General features: G+C 37.4%; 1 protein-coding gene across 3 annotated transcripts in view; it reads right to left on the bottom strand.

The window, feature by feature from the left end:
• GON4L (gon-4 like) overlaps positions 1–27,666 on the bottom strand; it is an 83,671-nt gene that overhangs the window by 39,110 nt on the left and 16,895 nt on the right. For all 3 annotated transcript variants that reach the window (XM_024748099.1, XM_024748101.1, XM_024748100.1), the window contains exons 4-12: positions 19,403–19,596; positions 18,605–18,679; positions 18,377–18,427; positions 15,123–15,173; positions 14,713–14,808; positions 13,721–13,840; positions 12,949–13,119; positions 9,042–9,234; positions 2,590–2,691 (exon numbers count right to left, since the gene is read on the bottom strand). In XM_024748099.1, coding sequence (XP_024603867.1) covers positions 2,590–2,691; positions 9,042–9,234; positions 12,949–13,119; positions 13,721–13,840; positions 14,713–14,808; positions 15,123–15,173; positions 18,377–18,427; positions 18,605–18,679; positions 19,403–19,596 — 1,053 coding nt within the window. The remainder of the gene's footprint in view (positions 1–2,589; positions 2,692–9,041; positions 9,235–12,948; positions 13,120–13,720; positions 13,841–14,712; positions 14,809–15,122; positions 15,174–18,376; positions 18,428–18,604; positions 18,680–19,402; positions 19,597–27,666) is intronic.

The following is a 27,666-nucleotide window of genomic DNA, read 5'->3' as shown; positions in this document are numbered from 1 at the left end:
TCCTCCTCCACCACCTCTCCTGCCTCTGCCACCCCGAGACAGCAAGACCAACCCCTCCTCCTCTTCTTCCTCCTCAGCCTACTCAATGTGAAGACAAGGAGGATGAAGGCCTTTATGATGACCCACTGCGATTTAATGAATAGTAAACAATCATCATGCCTACAGTTAATAAACTTATCTGTTGTGTACGTGTATATACCTTTGTGTAAAAATCTAATAACTGTATGGCAAGAATTGTATGAGGTTTTTGTGTCATCATCATCATCATCACCTAAGTATTCATCATGTAGAGTATCATGTACAAGACTTGTATTGAAATAGTAGCCTATCCTTACATAGGCATAAAGTGACTGATATTTAATATAAAATTAATAATCAATAAAATTAATAATGTTAGTTTTATTAATGATTTATAACTGTGTTTTCAAAGAATTACATTACCAACTGTGTATCAGCCTATTATCACATTTTTTAAAAATGTAACAATGTTTCCAATCCTGTACATGAATATGACTGTAATACTGTATGCCATAAAAATTTTGTAACCATTTAGCAGTGTACTGCTGAATGGCTACAAAATTTTGTAACCATTCAGGCCAGCGTACTAAGAAGCGATCTGTGAAGCAATCATATCAATTACACTAGACTACCATCAAGCCATCATACTGCTGCTTCTTCATTATCAATGCATGAATCCTTATACCAGTAAATAAATGTTCCTTTTTCACTTTTCATTTTTCATTGTCTAGTGTTTGTAACATATATATCTACACTGTTTTGTATCATATAAAACAATATTAATATAGATACTGACAGATGATTCAGCTTGTAAACAGATAACATAAACTTACAGTATCAATAAATACGGTACTGTAAATGTATTTTCTCTTCCTCATTATGACTTTCTTAATAATATTTTCTTTTCTCTAGCTTACTTTACTTTAAGAACACAGTATACAAAACACATTACATATAAAATACATGTTAATAACTATTTATTTTATTGGTAAGCCTTCAACAGTAGGCTACTAGTAGTTAAGTTTTTGGGGAGTCAAAACTTCTAGTCGGATTTTCAACTACACTGGGGTTAGGCACCCCTACCCTCTGAGTTGTTCAAGGTCAACTGTATCTATAAACTGAAGAAAGTAACAGACAAACAAGAAGGGAAGGCAAGTGTATACCAAGATGAGAGCTGAATTGAAATGCAATCTCCTACTTTTCTGCTTCAAGCAGAAAATGTTTCATGACCAGCACATGACACTGTGGACCATTCGCTCCTTCTTGAAAGACTCTTCCCTTGGTTTCTGAGACACAAGGCTTTGTTGTTTTTTCTCATACCTTCCTAGACCCTCCTTCACAATTTTCTCAAAACCTAAATCCTCAAGCCTTTTCTTTCTACACTTTCTCTCTGATTCCTGGTGCTTTCCTTTCAATGCGACCTTAACTGTCATAACATACCAAAATAAATGGAAGATCTTCATAAAGGAAACGGCATTCTAATCTTAAAAACAACATGAAAGATGAAATAAAGCAACAAAACAGAACATAAGTCCTAAAGGATTGTGTTTACATAATTCTCTTTGCACAAAGATTTGCATTATTTAGGTACATAATAAACACTTTTGGATACTTATAAAACTTTCTTCATAACCTCGTCAAGAGCCAATGTCTTACCTTCACCATGTTGTGTATACTATTCCAGTACAGGGTCATGCACACACTCAATAAAAATCAACAGTTCCTGAAATATGTTTTCCATCATTGGCAAACTAGCAATGAAATAATTTTAAACAAATGACTCAAGCCAAGTTATTTAATTGTTTTCCATGCCTCCAATCTTGCTCTCTTTACCCACCAAATCAATACATTAAACTGGCATTAAATCAAAGTGATATTTCTAAAATCCAAATCAGTTCCTATTTATTTCCTGCTTTGAGCTCTCTGAGCTCTCCTTTTTGACAGATCAAAAATCAGATCTAATGTTCTCCATGAACTGAACACTGCTTAACTCTTCTATCACCACTCACTCATACAACTTAACCAAACTACTTACTATTTTCCAAACACATGTATTGTTACATAATTCCATGGTTTGCAGAATTCTTCTATTTGCAATATCCCTCTCTGCCCCCATTCACCAAAAATTTCTTATTGTTCCTTCAAAACTAAAATAAAACATCCCATTTTGTGAATCCTTCCCTAACCCATACCATACATTAGGACAGTATAACCCTCTTTTAGGCCACTAGTGTATACACAAACTATTACTATAGCACCTATCACTTGGTACTATACCTGTTTCTGTTTGTATCCCCCTACTAAGCTGACATCCTACAGGCAGAAGCCATGTCTTATTCATTTTGGTACAATCGCTGCCAAATACTCAATACGTGACTGTAGGATGTATAAATGAGTAACTGATAGGCTTCCTGAATATATATGTAAATTTAAAGAATTATAGAAATAAATGGGTAGAGGAAGCTTAAATGTCTTGAGTGGGCTACAAACTTCAACCTCAGAAATCTGCAAAGTAAACAAAGGTAGATGTAGAGAAGCCAAGACCAGGACTCATAATAAACACAGACTCACTGGTGATTCTTACTGCCCGGTCAGTGCGGAAATCCTCTGTGTCTGGTTCATCCAGGTCTTCCAGGAAATTATATTCTGGATCGTCATCGTCATCTGCCTCATCTAGGAAAAAAAAGGTTTTAGACACTTATTGCCAACTCTGAACTCATATCTCTAATGAAAATTTAAGATGTTCAGCACCATAAGAATCTACTCCAATAAAGCACATTTATTCTGAAGTTTTTATTTTTATTTTATTTTTTACTTATTTTTTGGCTGCGCCACACGGCTTGCAGGATCTTAGTTCCCTAACCAGGAATTAAACCCAAGCCCTCAGCAGTGAAAGCGCAGAGTCCTAACCGCAAAGGAATTCCCTATTCTGAAGTGTTTAAACAACTTATTCTTTTTTTCCTCAGCGTCTCTGCACAGATCATTTCCCACGGTGGATTCATCTCACCTATTCTCCCCAATTAGCCAAGTTCCTTCCTTCCTTCCTTCAAACAAAACTTAAATTTCTCAAAATGCAGCAAAAGCCTGAAAACTGAACATATAATTTATCTCAGTAAACCCACTTAGAGTGGTGCATCTCATTAAAATATTTTTGTAAAACTCTTTATACAAAGGCATTGATAGTGAAAAAAGAAATGACCCTAATTCCCAATAATTAGGGAATGACTATAATTATGATGCCTTAGTATAAAATAGTATATACATATAGAATATAAACATTCTATACATGTTCAATACATTCATGACAAAAGTACAACACAATACACACATAATACTCATAAGCATAAAAATATTATATCCCTATAATAACTCAGAAATAACTAAAAATATACAAAAATAACAAACATTTGTAATGGCAGAGCATAAAAGTATGGGTATTTTTCTCCCTCGCAATTTTCTCTAATGTTGATGCTATGATGTCTTTTAGATTCCTAACTAAAAATCCTGAAGGAGTCAATTATAGATTGTTTTATATATTTTTTTTTAATAAATTTATTTATTTATTTTTGGCTGCACTGGTTCTTTGTTGCTCCGTGGGCTTTCTCTAGTTGCAGTGAGCGGGGGTTACTCTTAGCTGTGGTATGTGGTCTTCTCATTGTGGTGGCTTATCTTTGTTGTGGAGCACGGGCTCTAGGTGCGTGGGCTTCAGTAGATGTGGTTCGTGGGCTCTAGAGCACAGGGTCAGTCGTTGTGGTGCACGGGCTTAGCTGCTCTGCGGCATGTGGGATCTTCCCGGACCAGGGCTCGAACCCGTGTCCCCTGCATTGGCAGGCAGATTCTTAACCACTGTGCCACCAGGGAAGCCCCTGGATTGTTATGTTATATTAAGGTAAAATTTTTCCTGGGACAACTTTAGATCAGCATCGTCTAACAGAATTTTCTGCAAGGTCAGAAATGTTCTACATACGCATTGTACGACAACGGTAGCCACTAGCCACATGAGGCAACTGAGAACTTGAAATGTGGCTAGTGCAACTGAGGAAGTGAATTAAAACAAAAAGCAAAAACGAAGTCTAGAAAATGAGAATAACTAATTCCTTACCACTATGTAGCCATTACACAGGAGAGGGAGATCTCTATGTATTACAATAAAAAGATGTCTAAATTATATTAAGTGAACGAAGCAAGTTGCAGATGCAGGACAATATGTATAGTATGATTCCTTTCTTGGAAAAAAAGATAAATATGTGCTTGATTAAACACAGAAAATATCTAGAGAGAATTAACAAAGACTGAAGAATAGAACTCTTTCTTAATTTTTCATAATAAATATTTTTTATTAAAAATAAAAATATATACACACACTTTTTTTTTTAATTTTTGGCTGCATCGAGTCTTCATTGCTGCGTACGGGCTTTCTCTAGTTGTGGCGAGCGGGTGCTACTCTTCATTGCGATGTGCGGGCTTCTCACTGCGGTAGCTTCTCTTGTTGTGGAGCACGGGCTCTAGGCACGCAGGCTTCAGTAGTTGTGGTGTGTGGGCTCAGTAGTTGTGGCTTGTGGGCTCTAGAGCGCAGGCTCAGTAGTTGTGGCACACGGGCTTAGTTGCTCCGCGGCATGTGGGATCTTCCTGGACCAGGAATTAAACCCGTGTCCCCTACGTTGGCAGGCTGACTGTTAACCTCTGCACCACCAGGGAAGTCCCCCACACACATTTCTGATTCATAATCACTGGAAAATTTGTACTGATAAGCCCCAATCTAACCTGATATTCTTTACTCAACATTTATTGTTTATAATATATAAATCTGCACTGTATATATATAGCTATTTAAATGTGAAGGCTTTTTCACCCATCTATAGGTTTATCCCCCAATAAAAATGTTTTAAATCCTTAGGAATGGAATCCTGTCTTCGTAATCTCTATAGTACTTTCTATGTACGTCTCTTTACAGCAGGTTCTTTACAAACGTTGCTGAATAATATAAGTTCTGGGGAAAGCCTATAACATATGGATACTGCACACACGTTTGGACCCCCATCTGTTTAGGTGCAAGAACTACGATAGATAGCTTCTGCCCATACCATACAAACGGGTCAGCCAATATTCTCAGAGAACCCATTTGGCAAACATGTTGAAAAATCATTTAGGAAGGTTTCTTCTGAGTTCTGCTTAGCTTTTAGTACCCTGATTGTGGAACCTGCCCTCTGGGTCTAATTACTTTTTTGACTGATTGACAATGTCAGCATCTACCCAGCTGATCTCAATTTTGTGTACCCACCCCCTCTAGTACAGCCTCTTATTTTTTGCAAACGAGACTCACTTTTAATAATATGCAGAGCAGATGGTACTAGGAACATGTGAAAATAGTTAGCCACGTAATACTACCAAAATAAACCAGCATATGGCTAAAGTTTGGTACTGTGATCTATATCCAGCATCATTTCCTATTTACCAGCACTCAAAATTCAGCTGGTAGATCTGGGGATCCAAACCTACCCTACTCATTGGCTCTATGTTCTCTTTTTTAAATCTATCCTAATAAGGAAACAAAAAAATACTGTTTTAAAGAAAGAGGATTTTCACCCTCCCCACTAACCATTATTCCAGTTCCTCGATCAACCCTTATCATACTCTTATTTCTCCCAGACCAGTAGTTTCCAACCATTAGGATATATAAGAATTAGATACCTAGATGATAACCGTTAGTAATTCTGATTCAGTAGGTATGGAGTGAGGTCCTGGAATCTGTATCTTTTTCTTTTTTTGTTTGTTTTTAATTTATTTATTTTGGCTGCGTTGGGTCCTTGTTGCGGTACGTGGGCTTCTCATTGCGGTAGCTTCTCCTGCAGAGCACGGGCTCTAGGCACGTGGGCTTCAGTAGTTGTGGCACACAGGCTCAGTAGTTGTGGCGCATGGGCTTAGTTGCTCCGCGGCATGTGGGATCTTCCTGGACCAGGGCTCAAACCCACGTCCCCTGCCTTGGCAGGTGGATTCTTAACCCTGCACCACCAGGGAAGTCCCTGGAATCTGTATCTTAACACCATCCAACGAATACATCCCTACACTCCCTGATTCTGATTCAAATTCTAGGGACAAATTATGAGAAACACCACCCGGACTCCCAAAATCCTGACAGCCAACTCTGTCTGGCCTTTCCTCCTCAACAGCCAGCATCTCAGCTCTTTCAACCAAGGTGATAACAATCAGGGCACCAAAGCTGCTGCCCTAATAAAGCCATGAAAACCTGACTTAATTACTATCAATATTTTGTCTTAGCTTAGGTCTAAGGACAAAATGCAGAGCTTGCTTATGAAGTGTCACATGCATTTAAAAAATGCTTTAATGTCCCCTGAGACTTCTTTGATTGAGATATGTTCCTAGAATATTAAACTGGTTTCTAATCCTAGCAGTATAACAAATTGATTCTATAACACAGAGCAACACAATGAATTTCTCTGACACTTTTACAAAATGGGTAGAATTATCTTTGTCCCTGTTCACTCCTTTCTGCAGATATTTTTGAGCCTTGGTATCTTGGACCTTGAATGCGTTGATAGAAAAAGGAAGTGTCAATAAATGAACTTCAAGAGAATAATAAATCCCCCAAAAAAGTGACGTAAAAAAACTTCATGTATGTAGATGTGTACTTTTTTCTGGGGAGTGGCTGAACAGCTTTCATCAGATTCTCAAAGGGGTAAGGGATGGAAAAGCTAGCAGCTTAGACTCCTATCAGAAGACTAATGCGATAATACATCAGTTGTTGATTATTAAGGAAATGACTCTCCAGTTAATATGTCAATGACTCAGCTGCAAATTTCATCCTTTTCTCCTTCATGCAAGTTTGTGCATTTCATTGCTTATTACCACTTCTGCTATAGAAGGTGGGTGGAGAAGAACAAAAATGCTAAAATTCAAACCAATTTGCTTCTTGTTACCCGTCTTTTCTAAATGTTCAGGGAATTTAAACTTAGGACTAAAATTCTTCCTATTGCCACATTAACGTGGAAAACTAAAAGGTAACGTCATAGTTGAAAACTCTCACGAGAGGCACATCAAACTATTATCAGTGATTCCTCTGCGGCATGAAACCATCATCATGAGGAAAGGCTTTAACAGTTTTCTTTACACAATATTTGATTTCTTTACTCCAAGCACGTGTTACCCTTATGGTTATAATACAGAATATAAGAGAAAACTCTGGGGAGCATATATTCTACAGAACCTAAATACATATTATCTCAATGTCACTTCCACCCATCTGATTCCTCTCTTGTCACTGTTGTCAAATATCTTTCAAAGGTCCATCTCAATTACCACCTTTTTCATGTTGCTATCTCTGGTCATGCTAAACAATAATTCTCTCTCTTCTAAAACCTTAGAACAGAGTTTATGCCACTTTTATGGTGCATCTGAGTTCATTCAACTTCATTAATCTGAAATGTACCATGCATTTAACAATGGACCAGGCACCATTCATACATGTTTACTCCCTAACAAAATGATAATTTTCCTCTATCTCTCATAGAACCTAACACACTGCCTTGTAAAAGAAAGTACTCAATACCGAATGCCAAATTATGTGCAATATAGTTATTAATAGCTTTATAAGGTAAATATGAGAACTTACTTTCTTTCATTCACTTATCCTAATTTATTCCTGGCCTTACCTACCCAAATATTTACTCACTCTATTTCCATACAAGCTATATGTTCTCTTATTTATCTTAAAGCATTATCCTTTCAACACAAAAATCTTACAGTAGTTGTTCTTAGAAGACAGGGAAAAGAATAAAGATATGCTCTGTAAGTTGTCTGTAATTAAGTCTGATAGGACATCATGTGATCCAGAAATAGGAGCAATGAATTTGGCTACGGATTGAAGTGAGATAGTGAATGACTCTGTTCACATAAAAATGCAAGTAAGACTTTGGTTCAGTTATACACATTTTTTAAAAAGTGTGAATCTTCCACAACACAACCAGTATGAACATCCTGGTCACTCTCCATTGAAGAGAGTTAAAAGGAAACAACAATAGTAACAAAATTGCCCTGGTTCCATCAAAAGAATGTGACATCATCTGGAATCACTACAAACTAAATCAATCTCTCATTTCCTCTAAATTTACAGAAACACTGCACAAAATGATGAATGGTAACTGACTTTCATTATAGTACGCTTAAAAAAAAACCCACCAAAGACAATTTTAACAATGTATTGTTTTAAAGTAAGAATTTTACTTATATTCTAAAACAAATAAGGGTTGCAGCAGGGATTCTTACACCATGTATGACTGCAGTCAACATTGTTTCTGTCTGATCAATTCTCCTTCCCTATTTCTGGAAACACTGTCACTTCTTTTGGGTAACTGCTTACTCCAACCCCGTTGTTTACAAGGTGCTGCCAATCACAGGACTCCATGCTGAAACAGTCTCCCTATCAAAGCCATGCAATACCAAGACAGTGGGCATGTGATCAAACCCAACCAATCAGTTGTTTCTCTGGATTTTTCAAACTGGAGCCTGTAGGAGAGAGTTCTTCTGATGTGGGGACAAACCAAGAAGTGAATGATGCGCTTATGATCACAGTTCCAGCCTTGTAGAAAAAAATAGGTTTGAGAATGGAGTTGACTGACAAAAAGTAGAGATGACAACTGTTGAGAGGGAAAGTGGGTCTCAATTCCACTGTAGGTTTTTCTGCCCTTCCCAAAGTCTGGTTTCATTCAGCAAGTTGAGAGTTAGGATTCTTTCACCTGCATCAGGAAGAACCTTAACTAACATGACAGTCTTCGAGTGAGTCACTGCACTCTCGTGAAATCATATATAAAATTATACGTACGTTTATGTTTCAGGGGAGGAATATTAGCATCCTAAAGATTCCCCAAAAGACTCTTTAACAAAAACAAAAAGGGGGGGGAGTGGAATTTAACCAAAAACACCCCTTTCTTTAAGCTTTTAACTAATGAAAATTTTACCAGAGACCATGGACAGAGTAGATATTAAATGCAAACAAAGCCACTTACCTTCATTCCCCACATCATCATTCATAAGTCCCCCCAGCCACATCTTCCAATCCTCATCATCTGCTGTATTGGGGTCATACATGTCTGGGGTGATGTCTGGGGCTCGGAGCTCTGCCTCTAGCTGCCCCAGGGGAACATCTTTCAGAGGCATCTTAGAGCGAGTTCGGAATGCAATGAGACTGTCATCCATGGGCTAGTCAATGGAGAAGGAAATAAAAACATATCACTGAATGCCTAATGCTTTCAATTTCTCCAAACTTCATCATATCCTGTGTGTTTCTCTTCTTAGCTTAAAACACAAGGTCTCTTCTCTAAACCATATGGATTTATTATTCTTTGTCTGAGAAACTTTAAGGATAATGACATCAAATTTTTTTTGTAGGAGCCAATGTCTATTTTTTTTAAAGGTTATACTCCACTTACAGTTCTTATAAAATATTGGCTATATTCCCCTTGTTGTACAATATATCCCTGCACCTTATAATGATGTCAGTTTTAAAACCAACATTCCAGGAACATATATAAGAGCTTTATTAAGATACAATTTACACACCATAAAACTCACTCTTTTAAAGTGTATAACTGAGTGGATCTTACTATATTCACAGAGTTGTGTGACCATCACCACTATCTAATTCCAAAACATTTTCATCACCCCAAAAAGAAAAGCCATTTCCCTTAGTGGTAGCTCCCTATTCTTCCCTGATCCCAGTCTCTGATACCCACTAATCTTTCTGTCTCTATGGATTTGCTTATGCTGGACATTTTATATAAAAGGAATCATAGGGACTTCCCTGGTGGTCCAGTGGGTAAGACTCCACGCTCCCAATGCAGGGGGCCTGGGTTTGATCGCTGGTTGGGGAACTAGATCCCACACGTGTGCTGCAACTAAGAGTTCACATACCGCAACTAAGAGTCCGCATGCCACAACTAAGAAGTCTACATGCCACAATTAAAAAGATCCTACACGCCGCAACGAAGACCTGGCACAGCCAAAATAAATAAATATTTTTTAAAATAAATAAAAGGAATCATACAATATGTGGCCTTTTGTCTCTGGCTTCTTTCACTTAGCATGTTTTCAAAGTTCATCCATTTTGTAGCATGTATCAGTACTCATTCTTTTTTTTTTGTAATAAAATTTATTTACTCTATTTTATTTTTGGCTGCGTTGGGTCTTTGTTGCTGCGAGCGGGCTTCTCACTGCAGTGGCTTCTCTCATTGCAGAGCCCAGGCTCTAGGTGTGCACGCTTCAGTTGTGGCTCGCGGGCTCTAGAGCACAGGCTCAGTAGTTGTAGCACACAGGCTTAGCTGCTCCATGGCATGTGGGATCTTCCCAGACCAGGGCTCAAACCCGTGTCCCCTGCATTGGCAGATGGATACTTAACCACTGCATCACCAGGGAAGCCTCTCATTCCTTTTTTTTTTTTTCTCTCTTTTTTTTTCTCTCATTTCTTTTTATTAAGAAAACAGGAAATGAATAATGTCTATTCATACTCTTTGCCCATTTTTTAATTCGGTTGTCTTTTTATTGTTGACTTATAAGAGTTCATTATATATTACAGATACAAGACCCTTATCAGATATGTGATTTGTAATTACTTTCTCCCACTTTCTGGGTTGTCTCCACTTTTTTGATGTATCCTCTGAGGCACAAAAGTTTTTAATTGTGACGAGGTCCAATGTACCTATTCTTTTTGTCATTTGTGCTTTTGGTATTGTATTAAGAAACCATTGCCTAATCAAAGGTCACAAAGATTTACTCTCTGTTTTGTTCTAAGAGTTCTATAATTTTAGCTCTTACATTTAATTCAATAATCTATTTTGAGTTAACTTTTGAGTGTGGTGTGAGGTAAGGGTCTAACTTTCTACTCTTGTATGTGGATTTCCAGTTGTCACAGCACCATTTGTTGAAAGACTATTCTTTTCCCATTAATTGGTCTTGGAACCACTTGTCAAAGATTAACTGACCATAAATTTAAGAGTTTATTTCTAGACTCTCAATTCTGTTCTACTGATCTGTATGTCTATTCCTTTTTTTTTTCTAAAAAGATACTTTAAGAGAAGTATCTTTTTTGTATTTTTACTTTTTAAAATATTTATTTATTAATTTGGCTGCTTCGGGTCTTAGTTGCGGCACACAGGATCTTTTGTGTGGTGTAAGGGCTTCTCTCTAGTTGTGGTGTGCAGGCTCCAGAGCGTGCGGCCAGTTGCTCACGGCCAGGGGGAAGGATAAGCTGGGACGAAGTGAGAGAGTAACATTAACATATATACACTACAAAATGTAAAATAGACAGCTAGTGGGAAGTAGCTACACAGCACAGGGAGATCAGCCCGGTGCTTTGTGCCCACCTAGAGAGGTGGGATAGGGAGGATGGGAGGGAGATGCAAGAGGGAGAGGATATGGGGATATATGTATACATGTAGCTGATTCACTTTGTTATACATGAGAAATTAACACAACATTGTAAAGCAATTATACTCCAATAAAGATGTTAAAAAATAATAATAATAACTGGTTGGGACTTCTGTGGCAGTCCAGTGGTTAAGACTCCATGCTTCCAATCAGAGGGTGCGGGTTTGATCCCTGGTCAGGGAACTAGGATCCTACATGCCACGCAGCACAGCCAAAAGAAAAATAAATAAATAAAAATTAAAAAAAAAAAAAAGAAGAACTGCCTAATGATGGAATTTAGAAAGTCATCATTTGACAGTAACCATAGTAATGACTGCTTCAATCAAGAACAAGCAATGGATGTTAAAATTAGTGGGTGAAAAGATATTTTGCCTCAAAGATACATATTAATTTAAAAATGGAAAAATAATAATTTTACAGCGAGGAAAACAAGCAGACACCACCTTAACCATGTGATCAAATTTAACATGACGGAATTTATGTGCCTCTTGATATGATGCAATAAAAAGGACATATCACTTTTGTGATATTTGTGCCAAAAGTGCATAACCGGAATCTAATTATGAGGAAGTATAAGAAAAGTCAAAATTGAGGAACATTCTGTAAAATAATTGCTCTATAAGGTTCAAAAATGTCAAGGTTATGAAACTTTGAGAAACTGTTCCCAATAAAAAGAGTCGAAGAGAAAAGACGACTAAATACAACATGTAATCCTAGACTGGATCCCGGATCACAAAAAAAAATCATTTTTCTTTTGCTTTATATAAACGATATTATTGGGACAACTGGCAAAATCCAAATAAGGATTTTAATAGACTATTAATATTATATATCCTTATTTTCATAATCAAATGTCCTCATCTGTAGGAAATATACACTAAGATATTTAGGGGTAAAAGCGCATCATGACTGCAACACACTCTAAAGCAATTCAGGAAAAAATAAATGTGTACAGAGAGAGAGAAAGAAGGAGAAAACGATAAAGCAATTGTGGTAAAGGTTAATATTTGAGGAATCTGGCTGAAGGTTGTTCCTATGTTCCACATTTTTTTTTTTTTTTTTTTTGGTACGGGGGCCTCTCACTGTTGTGACCTCTCCCATTGTGGAGCACAGGCTCCGGACGTGCAGGCTCAGCGGCCATGGCTCACGGGCCCAGCTGCTCCGCGGCATGCAGGATCCTCCCGGACCGGGGCACGAACCCGTGTCCCCTGCATTGGCAGGCGGACTCTCAACCACTGCGCCACCAGGGAAGCCCTATGTTCCACATTTTAAAATGCTCTCTGTCACATACCTTATTTCTTCCTTAGGAACTGCCATTCTCACTTAATTCTCACTTACAATAAAACATACAAACTAGAGTACCAAAGACCTATAATTTCATGACTGTTACTAACTGTATCAAAATTTAATATCTTCCCTTCTCCCTTCCCAATCTGAGCAATGACTAAATTATTCCATTTGACTTTTTCAGCAATTTAGAGTTATGTTTACCTGGAAAGAATCCATGCAGACTGGACTGGAAGCCAGCTCCTCATCTACCGCATGCAACTTCTCCATGAAAGTACTATCCTTGGTCTGTTTGGGCTTTGGTGGGGGCGGAGGCCCCATGGGCACTACCTCAGCACTGATGTGCCTAATGGCAGGTGTGGTGACTTTCTCAGCCTGATTAAAAGGGGCAAGTATGTTAAAAATTAAAGGGAGGAAGGGAAGAGAACAAAAAAAAAAAGCGGGAGGAGAGAAGCATGTCTTTCATATGCTAGCAATCTTTCTCTTCCCATCTAGATAGAGGTATATAAAAACAAAGGCACTGTCAAGTACATTAATTAGGTTTCATCCTATTTCCAATGAAGCCAACAGGATGCTACTTAGGTTATCAAAAGCAGGGAAATACAATAAAAATGGCTTTAGAACAATATTAGAAAACACATACAAAAAAGAGAAGGGTAGAAGGAAAGAAACTCTGCCAGTCACTCACATTTGGCCCCTTAATAAGAACTCTCCCTGTCACTGAGTTCCAGTTTTCTCTTAACTGTTCACTGAGTTCCAGTTTTCTCTTAACTGTTCACTGACTTAAGGGAATTTGAAATTCAGTTATAACTAGTCACAAATACCAGGAAGATAATGGCATGATTACTGATCTTGAATCATGTTTGGCAAAGGGTGACAGCTTAGAATCACCATGGATAAATGATCTATTTATACAGTTAAATAATCTACTTATAGAGCATCTCTAATTTATCTTGCTAGTATGATGTGGATTTACCTCTGATAATATGCCACTCTCCTCATCTGTTTCAGTCATCTCAGAAGACTGCCTCAATCTGGATTTCTTTGCCCCACGTGGAGACGAAGCAGTGCTTTCAACATCACTTTCCAATAAACTCTACAAAACAAATCCAGTTCACTTTCATATGTATGCCCCTACCTCATTCCACTGAGTTTGAAGTACCTCAATAGAATGAATCACAAAATATCAATCACTGAATTAGAGTAAGAGAATAAAATTTAAATAAAAGCTTAATTTGCTGAAGGTAGGAACAGGGATCAGATCTCTATCCTCATCAGCATTGTAAACTCTGTAAAACTGTAAGGCATTGATTTAAAATCCTTTAACAAACAAGTCAAAGAACAAATTAAGAAATAGAATATTATATTAACTATGAAAATGAATGAACTACAGCTACAAGCAACAGCATAAATGAATCTCAAATGACTTGTGTTGAACCAAAAAAAAAAAAAAAGCCACACAAAAGAATAGACTATGGTTCCATTTACCTAAGGTTCAGAAACAGTAAAAAATTGAACACAACGTGTACAGCTGCATATTTAGGTGATATAAGTAGAAAGATAAGCAAGGAAGTAATTACCAAAAAGTCAAGATAGTGGCTGTCTATGGGGAAGAAAAGTGACTGTGATAAGAGGTGTCTGGCAATGTTATACTTAATGACTTTAAGGACGTTTCATAATGATTAGCTTTATAGTTATTTAAGCTGTATATTTTAATTTTTATCCTATGCACAGTTCTGTATGTTGTATGTGTGTTATATTTCATAATACAAGACATGAAAAAATCAAGGGAGCATGAAGAGGAGTCACAGTCTTAGATTTATGCAAAGAAATGAGTAGAAAAAAGAACTGTGTTTCAACCCTCTGTATAGAACAAATGATATTACTAAGGAAGCAAAGTACACCCTGCCTTGTGGAGCCAACTTTTTTCTATATTACCAACTAACACTCACACAGGTAACCACTGACCTCTTCAGCAGTCTCATCTTCTTCTTCATCATCGGGCTGGTACTCTTCATCTGAGGAATCATCGTCTTCAAGGTGGATATCCACAAACTGAGGAGGCTACATAAGTACAATTATAGAAAAAAATAAAATAATAGAAAACACGAATCATATGTATTTGGGAAATAAAGGGAAGAAAGCAGAGCAGGAAAAAAAAAATCCTAAGACCACAACAAGCAGCTAAAGCAAGTAATAAGAGGCAGGAGTTAATAAGATTTCTAGCATGAGAGTCAAACCTAAGACTAATGAAATGGAAAAAAACAAACCTGGAATTTAAATAAATACATAGGTCCAAAAAAGTTAACAAATAGAAGCATTTCGAAACTGATGAAGTCTTTCTGGAAAAGAATAAGAATTACCTCTTCCAAGTTTACCTTAATTTCATTGGCCTTCTTAATTGGTGAAATATTCCATGTTGGAATTACCTACCAACAAAGAATATAAACAGTTAAGTTCCCTTAACCAAAATAGACTATTTTTCATTTTTACTTCTTTACCATCACAAGGAGCCATCAGACTAACACGTAGCTGCAGTGATGTAGGGGTACTGATCTACACTGTCAAATATTTGTCAGAGCTTGGCAGAAGAAAAGGAGAGATGAATCTACTTCCATCATTAGCATCTCTGCCTTAAACCTAGTAAGAATCTAGGTCCATAAATGGACAAAGTGTCTATATTGTCTACTTTATATTACAGCTTGGGTTCACATAGAATAATAAATATGAAAACTATTTATAAACTACAATAGTACACAAACCTAGGATACTACAGGTGACAGCAGCCTTTTGCCATCAGTATGTCTTAATCAATTACATAAATCCACCATAAGTATGCCTCCAAAAAGCTAGCCATGAAAAGTTCTTAGGGAAGGATTTCGGGGTGAAGTGTCAAGTCGCACACAACTTCTTTTCAAGTAGTCCAGGAAAAAACAACAGACAGACACAGAGAGAGATAAAGCAAATATGGCAGAATTTAACATTGTTAAATCTAGATGGAATCTAGATTCATTGTAAAATTCTTTTCAACTTTTTCAGGACTTTAAAACAATAGAGGGGCTTCCCTGGTGACGCAGTGGTTAAGAATCCGCCTGCCAATGCAGGGGACACGGGTTCGAGCCCTGCTCTGGGAAGATCCCACATGCCGCAGAGCAACAAAGCCTATGCACCACAACTACTGAGCATGCACTCTAGAACCCGCAAGCCACAACTACTGAGCCTGCGTGCCGTGACTCCTGAAGCCTGAGCGCCTAGAGCCCATGCCCTGCAATGAGAGAAGCCACCATAATGAGAAGCCCACACACCGCAAAGAAGAGTAGCCCCCCCACCGCTGCAACTAGAGAAACCCTGTGCCCGTGCACAGCAATGAAGACCCAATGCAGCCAAAAATAAATAAATAAAATAAATAAATTTTAAAAATTAAACAATAGAGTTGGTGGGGGAAAGTTTTTAAAGAATTCTTTAAAACCTCTTACATACTCCTGACACAATACCACTGGAGTGCATAATTTCTTGACCATAACTGTGACCCAAACGAAATCATCATGAACAAAATCCAATAGACCATTAGGTTCTGTCTCTATAAGGAGCCTTAGGCCCTCTACATCTCCTCAGCCCTGCCACGTTGTGGCTACTTATCTAGCTCTGTGGAGCCAGGCCCAATACAGGGTAAAGGGAATGATGTGATTCAGGTCCATACCTCTTCTCATGTTTGTTTCTAAACCAATCAATTTTCCTACTGCCAAATCCATCAGGAAGGAGTCAGTCTATTAAGATTAAGAAGCAAGAGAAAAAAAAAAAAAAAAAGAAGCAAGAGAAATAGACTCTAATCTTTGCTCTCCCCACATAAACTATAGCCTTGGGTTGTCTACCTTCTCTGCAACTATATGCGTGGTTGGTAGACATAATCCAGAGCGTGATTTGGATCTCCCTGGGTTTTTTTTAATCAAATATGGAATTAATGTTAATTATATTCTATGTCAGGTAGACTTCATAGAACTTCTGTCTCACTGATGGCTGCTTTCATCATAGCTACCACATATTCATTTGTGATTACTTTCTGGAGAAACATGAAATTTCACTTTATGCAACCAGGATTAGTTAATTAGACAAATATATACAAATATATATATATGATGTGGCTGTCAAAAAAAGCCAGTGCATAGGGGGGCAGAATTTGCCACCCTAAAATGTATGTCTTTGGCATATTAAAAAAAAAAAAAAAAGCCAATGCAACCTTAGGCTGCATTAAGGGAAATATGGAATCTGAACACTGAGTGAATAACCTAACTTTTTTTTTTTTTTTTAATTTTTTTTTTTCGGTACGCGGGCCTCTCACTGCTGTGGCCTCTCCCGTTGCGGAGCACAGGCTCCAGACGCGCAGGCTCAGCGGCCATGGCTCACGGGCCCAGCCGCTGCGCGGCACGTGGGATCCTCCCAGACCGGGGCACGAACCCATGTCCCCTGCATCGGCAGGCGGACTCTCAACCACTGCGCCACCAGGGAAGCCCTATTTTACTTTTTTTTTTTGGCTGCACCATGCGGCATGCAGGATCTTAGTTCCCTGACCAGAGACTGAACCTGTACCCCTGCAGTGGAAGCTCAGAGTCTTAACCACTGGAATGCCAGGGAAGTCCCAACCTAACTTTAATCTATACTAGTTAAACCCTATCTGAAGCACTAGATCCACTTAAGGCATACTTTTAAAAGGATACGGACAAACTTGGCACATGCAGAAGAAAAGGATCAGATTGGTGAAGGTACTCAAAGCCTTGTCACATGAAGACCAATAAAAAATTAGGGGACGTTTAGCAAGAAAAGAACGTTATAAAAAGATATATTGGTTTTCTTCAACTAGAGGAAAGGTCACGTGGAAGAGGAACAGACATTTCTTCTACAGGGCTGCAAGGAACAGAACCAGACAAACAGACAAAAACTACAGTATGCATTTTGGGTCCATATGGCAAATCTTTCTTACTATCAGAGATAGAATGGACTCCCTCAGGACTATCACCTGCCTTGTTGCAGAAGGTAAGCACAAACCGGACAAGTGCTTGTTAAGCAGATAGAACACAGTGCCCAGCATCAAAGAGCTTGCTGTATCAGAATGCTTCAAAAGTCTTCAAGAGGTTCTCATACTTTAGTGTGCAAAAGAATGTACTGTTGGGCTTTCAACAATGAATATTCCCAGGCCCTACCCATGGGTCCTGATTCCTAGGTCTGAGGTGAGCCCAAGAATGTGCATTTTTAATAAGCACTCTTGAGGAACCCCATACCAGGGTGATCTTGATGCAACTGGTCCCTGGAACACAATTTGAAATACACTACTTTAAACACTTCACCACATATCTCACAACATGAATAGAAAAACTGTCATCACTCATTGCTTTCAACCGCTCCAAATGGTTATCTATCTAGCACTTCCAAAAAAGCAACTAAAATAAAAATAAACTATGATAATGATTTCATATATTGCATCTCCACATGTCTATTTGCCTTTTACAAATATTTCTTTAAGGAGTCAAACCCAGATCATAATAAATATTTCCTATATTTTTTCCCTACAAATAACCTGGAATTATATACTATTAACAAAGCTAAATAAACGATAAAGAAAAAACAGAACACCCACCACTCCTTTTTCCACCACTTCCTTCAGTTTAGAGCGTGTCATTTTGGGTTCCTAAGAAGGGAAAATGAGAAGAAAACAGTCAATAAAAATCATCGAGTGATTCTTGAGTTTGCCCCCAACTGCCAAATTATTTTAAAACTCCCAAGTGAGTTTGTAAACAACTCACTACACTTAGCCAGTTTACAGATAGTTCTGTTCCATGACATTGAAAGAACGATAACTACTCACAAACATTGGCATATCCTCCGTCTCACTGATGGCTGCTTTCATCATAGCGACTACATGTTCATTTGTGATTACTTCCTGGAGAAAGATGAAATTTCACTTTATGCAACAAAGATGTATCATCTAGATAATACTCATGTCTCTGTAACTCTGCTAGATATATGTAGAGGATAAACGAGAGCTAGATACCCAAATGATTTCAGATTAGAGTAGAGCAAGGCAACTGAAAGCAAAGAAGGAAGTTTTGGAGAGAAGCACACAGCTTCCAACAATGTAGCAAGCAAATGGACCAATCTCATTAGCTGATACTAACAGGAATGGCTCAAAAAAAAAAAAATTCTCAGGTTAACTATCTGCTTAAGAGAAACAGTAATAAACAGCAAAGGCTTTATAAATAGCTGTACTGCTACATAGCAAAGAAGAGTATTTGCATATGTGCAAAGGACTGTAAACTGTTAACTGGGCATCTTTTAAGACACATTGACCCACAAGAGTAAATCCACTGTGAACATTATCATCTTCCATTATCTTTGAATATGCTAAACAATAAACAATCAAATCAGTGGAAGGAAGCAGTGTTAACAGTTTATCTTCCCAATTAAGTTCTTTCACATGTGTTCACATTTCAAACTTGTGCTGAGTGCAAAGAGAAGGCTACCCTGAAATGTAAAATATTTTGCCACAGGGAACTCACAAAATTAGTAATTCACACACCAAGACTCAAGAGTTTCCTGAGAACTTTTATTTGCTCCTGGTGAAAGAGTTCTATTCCCATTAAACGGCTGCCCCCGTCTTACTCACATGAAGGATGTTTCGCACGTTGACTGCTGTTAGGTTGTGCTGCTTGGCGCCATCCTCTAAGGTGCGGTCAAGCATGTCATCCAGCTTCAGGTCACAAGCCAAAGTCCCTTCTTCTTGACCCTTTCCATCTCTTTTCCTCTTGGTACCCTTTTTCTTTTTTCGCCTTTTCTCGTTTTCTTCACTGTCTTGCTCTTCTGCAAATAAACCAAGAACATCACAAGAATCACCAAAGCAACTGCTCCCGGAACTTAACCCAAAAAGCCACCAGTAAAAGAAAAGGCCAGCTGTCTGGCCCTGGAAATCAAAGAAGACTAAGATATAACAGCGGTGGTAAAGGCAGATGTGGTAGTACTGTTGTAGTAATAACACCTAACATTCACTGAATATTCCTTTTATGTCAGGCATTCTTCTACACACTTTATACATATTAATTCACTGACTCCTCATAACAACCCTATGAGGTAGGGACTATTATTTTTCCCACTGTACAGAGGAAGAAACTGAGGCAGAAAGATTAAGAAACTTTCCCAAGAGCTAATAATGACAAAGCCATGTTTTAAAGCCAAGCACTCTAGCTCTAGAACTCTGTCTTAATTATTACTCCATACTACCCAGATAATACATCAGAAACCCAGGTTTATGTCCCAGATCTATAACTTAACTGGGTTGCCCTGGCAATAGTCTTATTTTTTTCTTTTATAAAATACAGATATCTTCCCATCAGGGATGCCACGCATATTAAGTGAAATAATATATATCAAAGTGCTTTATAACCAATGAAATATTATACACATGTAATTTATCATTATTATTATTATTACACTGAGTCTAGAAAAGAAAAAAACAAGGAGCAAATCAATTAAAAAAATCCACTCTGATTAAAAAAGGGGGGAGGGGATGAAGTACCTCTATTCTACAAGAAAGGAGCATATATATAACCAGATAAAAGGAAAAGCTTCTTGATTATTAGAATCTGTTAAGTCTTGAAGTAGATTATCACGCAACACCAAAATGAGGTTCTCATCTCTCTGATACTTTTTGGTCTGCTACCGTCTGAAAACAAGGGATTAGAGAAGATTAACATCAAGACAACCTTTTTGGTTTAAAAAGATTTTATGACCTTCAAGCTGCACCCTGGCAATGTTTACTCAGTGAAAAATTATTAGTAATTTCAAACAATTGCTTTTGCACTTGGGAATATATATCAAGAATTTGATAAATGTTCGTAACTTTCAATCCAATCTTCTTCTTAAGGAAATAATTACACATGTAAAGACTAATCAAGTTTTTCATTTCAACATTAATTATTTTAGCAAAAACGTGGAAAACACCTAAATGTCGACTGAAGAAAAACACACAACCTAAAAGTTGCAAGTTATGTTTTATTCAGGGACCTTACTGAGGACTACAGCCTGGGGGACAGCCTCTCAGATAGCTCTGAGGAACTGCTCCAAAGAGGTTAGGGAGAAGCCAGGATATACAGAAGTTTTCACTGGGGAAAAAATAATAATAATACATGTAATTGAACATCAAAAGATTACTGCTAATTGCAAAAAAAGACATCTCAAGTTAATGATTTTAGTGCTTTTCTATGTAGAGGAACATGCAAGAGTCTTGGCTCATTGAAGTTATTCCTTAGCTATGCATCTTAACTATCTAGGGCCAGTATCCTGTTTTTCTCCAACCTGAATTCCCCTCAGGGTGCACCCTTTGGGGTTGGGGTGGGGTGGGGGTATGGCTGCAGTGGCTGATGCCTTGACAGCAGGCAACATTCATTGTTTACTGAAAAGGTAGGCAACATTTTTTGTGTGCACAGCCAATATGAAAAAAATGATTAAGTGAACACTGGTACACCATACACTGGACTGTAACTGACCCATTAAAAATAGTCTTTTTAAGCAATTGATGGGGGGGGACAAGTTAAAAATGTCTACAAAGAGATTTTAATGATATGGAAACAATTTTGATAATGATTTTTTTTTTTTTAAAGAAGATGTTGGGGGTAGGAGTTTATTAATTTATTTATTTTTGCTGTGTTGGGTCTTTGCTTCTGTGCGAGGGCTTTCTCTAGTTGTGGCAAGCAGGCGCCACTCTTCATCGCGGTGCGCGGGCCTTCTCACTATCACAGCCTCTCTTGTTGCGGAGCACAGGCTCCAGACGCGCAGGCTCAGTAGTTGTGGCTCACGGGCCTAGTTGCTCCCCGGCATGTGGGATCCTCCCAGACCAGGGCTCAAACTCGTGTCCCCTGCATTAGCAGGCAGATTCTCAACCACTGCGCCACCAGAGAAGCCCGATAATGATTTTTAAGTTAAAAAAAAAAAAAAAAAAAAGAATTCAAACATACACATCTTACATTTGTGTAACCTAAACAAAAAAATGGGTTACCTTGAGGTACATCCCAACAAAGTGATAGATGCAAAAGAAATATAAAACTCTAGAATGCATCAGAAAAGTGACAAAGCTCTTTACTGATGGTCATTTGAGAAAGCAGCAAAAGGGGAATTACATAGCATAATACACAACAAAACTGTCTAAAAACCTTTGTACACATATCTTTTCCCAAAGTCTCTCTTCTCATCTCATTTACCCCTTTCCTCCATAAACTCCAAAACTCTTCTCTCTTCACCACGCTTGAATCTCCTCTCTTTGCTCCTCCCTTCCCTCTTGCATCCTTTCTCATGTAGACCAATCTAGGCAGTGCTTGGTTTCTGCCATCCACCTTTCCCTTCTCATCTTACCAGTACTTAAACAATGACCTGGTAGTTGCAGAGCAAGAAAAGGATTTCTGACACCCGAAGTTTTGATTCAGCTTCATATTCATATCCTATCATGTTGTTGGTAACACTGCCAATTGAAAAACTGACCCGGGGAAAAAAGTATGAAAGACACAAGTTAAAACTATTAATGTTATACCAGAAATAATAAAGTGTGTTATTAACGAAAAATTAACCTAAATAAATAAAATCTTCCTCACGAAATTTAGATCTACAAAATGTAACAAAAATTCATAGAAGTGAAGACCAAAAAAAGTAAATTTACAATGGAAGCAGCTAAAATTAATAAAATTTTATACAGATAGTTGATGAGGAATCAAATTGTCCTTTAAAACAGTGCTTCTCAAACTCTCTGTGGTGAAAAACTAGTCTTGTTTTTGACCAATCCACTGTAGACTCATACTTTTATAAAGTAAGACTATAGCCATAATGTCAAATGTTACAACATTTCTAAAGTTTTATTCTCAGTTTCTGTGATTTATTTTGTTTCAAACCAGTAACAAATAGTTCTCAAACTAGCACTGGTTTTCAGACCACACTTTGAGTAACACTGCTTTAAAATATACACTGTAAAACATTCAACCCCAATGAAAATACAATAAAGACAAACATAAAAAATAATTTTAAAGAACTGTGAAGAAAACTTATCACAAAATAAAAATGGAAATAACAAAATTCGCTGCAGAAAATACTTTTCAATGGAAAAAGCATTGGAGTTAGCATAATTCCCATTCAGAATGGCTATCTTACAAACACAGAATCAAAGTAATCACTGTGGGGTTACACGATCTCATCTAATTACATCCCCCTAAATCACATTACACTTATTTCTCCTCTGATTTCTGATTTTAAGGCTGAGTTTAATAGGGAATGTGGGTCTATAAGGAAAATTGAACAAATTCTAATACATTGCACGGACAATCCAAGAAAGAACAGATAATTCAGTCATATCTTACTCTGTTTTAGAACTAATCTATTATCTTACTTTTAAAATATTGGGATACCACTGACCCTAAGAATTCTAAAGAACTGAAATTTAAAAATTAAAAAAAGGAAAACAAAAACAACAACAAAAAAAGCACTTCCCTGGCGGTCCAGTGGTTAAGATTCCATGCTTCCACTGCAGGGCGCGCAGGTTCGATCCCTGGTCAGGGAACTAAGATCCCACATGCCGCAGTGGCCAGCCAAAAATAAATAAATAAACAAAATTTTTAAATTTAAAAAATTTTACAAAGGAAGCCACTCTATAAAAATCAGACTAGAATAAAGAAGAATATCTAATTTTTCCTTCTATGAGAAAGGTGGGATGTGGCTAAAAACAAGGTATTTGCTGAGAAGCACATTTAATGATGTAAGCAGTAAGTTGAAAGTAAATTTGCACTGTAAATGTACTGCAAAATGGATGATGTCAATAAAAACATGGGTGGGTTCTGTAATATCTAAATCACCAAAGTCGCTTTGTTGTATGAAAATACCTGCTTAGGGCTTCCCTGGTGGCACAGTGGTTGAGAGTCCGCCTGCTGATGCAGGGGACACGGGTTCGTGCCCCAGTCTGGGAAGATCCCACACACCACGGAGCGGCTCGGCCCATGAGCCATGGCCGCTGAGCCTGTGTGTCCGGAGCCTGTGCTCCACAACGGGAGAGGCCACAACACTGAGAGGCCCGTGTACCGCAAAAAAAAAAAAAGAAACTATGATTGAATCACAGGGAATTCCCAGGCGGTCCAGTGGTTAGGACTCCGCACTTCCACCGCAGGGGGCATGGGTTCAATCCCTGGTCGGGGAACTAAGATTACACTCCACAAGTGTTGGGAAGACAGAGGTTGTAGTTGAAGTCTTGCAAAGGAGAAAAAGTCTTCATAAACACTATAGCTTTTTTACAAGTGTTGAAACCCCAGAAAAGCTACCCACTAGGAATATAGGCCACAATCTATAAAGTTGAAACAAAGTAGACTTAATATAGCATAAAACCAACCCCTGGCAGAATTTAAGTGACCCTCCAAAATTATCTGCCTGCCTGAAGAAAACATAACCCTCTTTAGAGGAAGATAACAATACCAACGCCTCTAGAATTTTTCATCCACAATGTCCAGCATCCAATCAAAAATTATAGCAAGAACCAAGATGCCAAAACACTAGGGGATGGGGGAGGACGACAGTAAAAAAAAAAAAAGACCTATGGGTGAATCAGATATTAGAAAAAGGATTTTTAAATAATTATGATTAACACATTCAAGAAAATAAAGGAAAAGATGGAGAATTTCACATAGAATCTATAGTGCTAAACTGGCATGAAAAATTTAATAGATAAGACACAGCAAAACAGAGAATTAGTGAACTAGACTACAGAACAGCAGAAACTGATGCATGGAGGAAAAAAGAAAAGAATATAAAGAAAAAAACAATACACATGGGACATGGTGAAAAGACCTAACATACATGTAAATTGAATACCAGAAGAAAAGAAGGAGACCAGGACAGAAATGATATCTAAAAAAAATATTTACAAGGATTGTTTTTAACTGATAAAATATCAAATCTCATATTCAAGCAGCTCTACAAGCCCTAAGCAGATAAAAACAGAAAACCCAAGTACACACATAATAGTCAAAATGCTGAAAACCAGAACAGAGAAAATCTTAGAAGCAGAAGAAAAAAAGACAAATTATCAAAGTAACAACAAAACTGACAGCTGAATTTGCAACAGAAACAATGGAAACCAGAATATAACAGAATGCATCTTAAAGTTCTGCAGGGAAAAGAACAACCTAAAATTCCATACACAGTGAAAATAATTTTTAAAACTGAAGGCAAAACTAAGATTTTTTTTCCAGACAAACAAAATCTGAGATAATTCATTGACAGGAGACCAGGTCTGCAAGAAATACTAAAGGAAATTCTTCAAGATGAAAAAAAATGACCCAAGATGAAGGCAAAATAAAGAACTTCAGGATGAATCAAGACATAAGAAAGGTTAACTATGTGATAAATATAAATCAATATTGACTGGTTAAGACAGTAACAATAATAATAATGTCTTGTAGGGTTTAAAACAAATGAAGAATTAGAATACAATATCAATAACACAAAAGGCAGGAGTAGATATATAAAGTAAAACTGTTGTAAAGTTCTTACATGGTTTGGGAAGTGGTAAAAGTACTAATTTAAGGTAGATTATAGTAATTTCAAAGACTGCATATTAATCTATAGGGTAACATGTAAAAGAAAAATAAAAGAATACAAAACTAAAAAGCTAATAGAGAAGAAAAGTAAAAGCATTTGATTAATCCAAAAGAAGGAAAGGAGAAATAAAGGAACAAAAAAGAAATAGAGAAATAGAAAATTATATCAGAAATTACATTAAATATAAATGAAGTGTACAATCTAACTAACAAAGATGTTCAGACAAGGTTTTTTGCTTTTTGTTTTTTTTAACTCTATGCTATTTATAAAAGATACACTTTAAATATAAAGACACAAAAAAGGGGACTTCCCTGGTGGTGCAGTGGTTAAGAATCTGCCTGCCAATGCAGGAGGCACAGGTTTGATCCCTGGTCCAGGAAGATCCCACATGCCGCGGAGCAGCTAAGCACATGCACTACAACTACTGAAGCCCACATGCCTAGAGTCTGTGCTTCACAACAAGAGAAGCCACCGCAATGAGAAGCCCGCACACTGCAACAAAGAGTAGCCCCCACTCTCCGCAACTAGAGAAAGCCCACATGCAGCAACGAAGACCCAACACAGCCAAAAATAAATAAATAAAATAAATAAATTTATATAAAGAAGACACAAAAAAGGTTGAAAGCAAAACAATGTAGACACTTATACCATGTACACATTAATATCAAATACAAAGTAGACTTTAAGGCAAGAAGATAAAGAGGTAAAAAGGAACATTTCATGCTGAGTCAATTCAACAGAAAGACATGACAATTCTAAATTTCTGTGCACCTGATAATACAGCTTAAACATATAAAACAAAAGTTGAGGGCTTCCCTGGTGGCGCAGTGGTTAAGAATCCGCCTGCCAATGCAAGGGACACAGATTCGAGCCCTGGTCTGGGAAGATCCCACATGCTGCAGAGTAACTAAGCCCGTGTGCCACAACTACTGAGCCTGAGTTCTAGAGCCTGCAAGCCACAACTACTGAGCCCATGTGCCACAACTACTGAAGCCTGTGTGCCCAGAGCCTGTGCTCTGCAACAAGAGAAGCCACAACAATCAGAAGCCCATGTGCAGCAATGAAGACCCAATGCAGCCAAAAATAAATAAATAAATAAATTTATTAAAAAGTTGAAAGGGGAAAAAAAGGAGAAAACCACAATCACTGTTGGAGATTTTAACAAATGTCAATCAGTAACATATGACAGCAGACAAAAAAAAAATCAGTAAAGATGTAAAAGATCTGAACAATATTAACAAAACTGACCTCACAGACATATACAGGACATTTTACTTGACTCAAATGACATGTATAAAACACCCACTAAATATGTATTCTTTTTAACAGCACATGAACAGACCATAAGCTAAATGACTCAAGAATTTTCAAAGGTCAGGAATCATATACAATATGCTTTTTGACCACAATGGAATTAAACTAGAAATCAATAAAGAAATTTAACTAGAAAGATCCTCAAACATTTAGAAATTAAGCAACATATCTCTAAATAATTCATGGGTCAAGAAGAAGTCACAGGGCTTCCCTGGTGGCGCAGTGGTTGAGAGTCTGCCTGCCGATGCAGGGGACACAGTTCGTGCCCCAATCTGGGAAGATCCCACATGCTGTGGAGCGGCTGGGCCCGTGAGCTATGGCCGCTGAGCCTGCGCGTCTGGAGCCTATGCTCCGCAACGGGAGAGGCCACAACAGTGAGAGGCCCACGTACCACAAAAAAAAAAAAACAAACAAACAAAAAAAGGAAGTCATAATGGATATTAAAAATATTTTAAGATGAATGAAAACAAAAGTATGACACATCAAAATTTTCAGAATGCAGCTATAGCAATGCTTAGAGGGCAAGTTTTAACTTTAAATGTATGTATTAGAAAAAAAAGATTGAAAATCTTACTAGAAGCTAAAAAAGAACAAATCAAATCCAAGGTAGATTGTAGGAAGGAAATAATAAAGAACAGAAATCAATTAAATAGAAAAAAAAAAGTCAAGAAAGCCAAAAGTTGGTTCTTTAAAAAGATTAACTGATAAACCTCTAGCCAAACTTATCAACAAAAAAAATAAGACACAAATAAAAAGAGGACCTCACTAAAATCAAAACTAAAAAGACAACCTCATTAAAAATCTTAGACATGCCAAAATAAACATTACAAGCAACTTTATATCAACAAATTTGACAATTTAGAGAAAATGTACAAATTCCTTGAAAAACACAACTTACCAAAACTGACACAAAAAGAAACAGGAAATCTAAATAATCCTATAATTATTAAAGAATTTAATCCAAAACTTAAAAGGCTTTTGACAAAGAAAACT

Source organism: Neophocaena asiaeorientalis, unplaced genomic scaffold, assembly GCF_003031525.2.
Source record: "Neophocaena asiaeorientalis asiaeorientalis breed wild unplaced genomic scaffold, Neophocaena_asiaeorientalis_V1.1 scaffold76, whole genome shotgun sequence".
In the NCBI taxonomy this organism is placed as follows: Eukaryota; Metazoa; Chordata; class Mammalia; order Artiodactyla; family Phocoenidae; genus Neophocaena; species Neophocaena asiaeorientalis.
The sequence above is the reverse complement of the archived record's forward strand: the minus strand, read 5'-3'. Positions and strand labels throughout refer to the sequence as shown.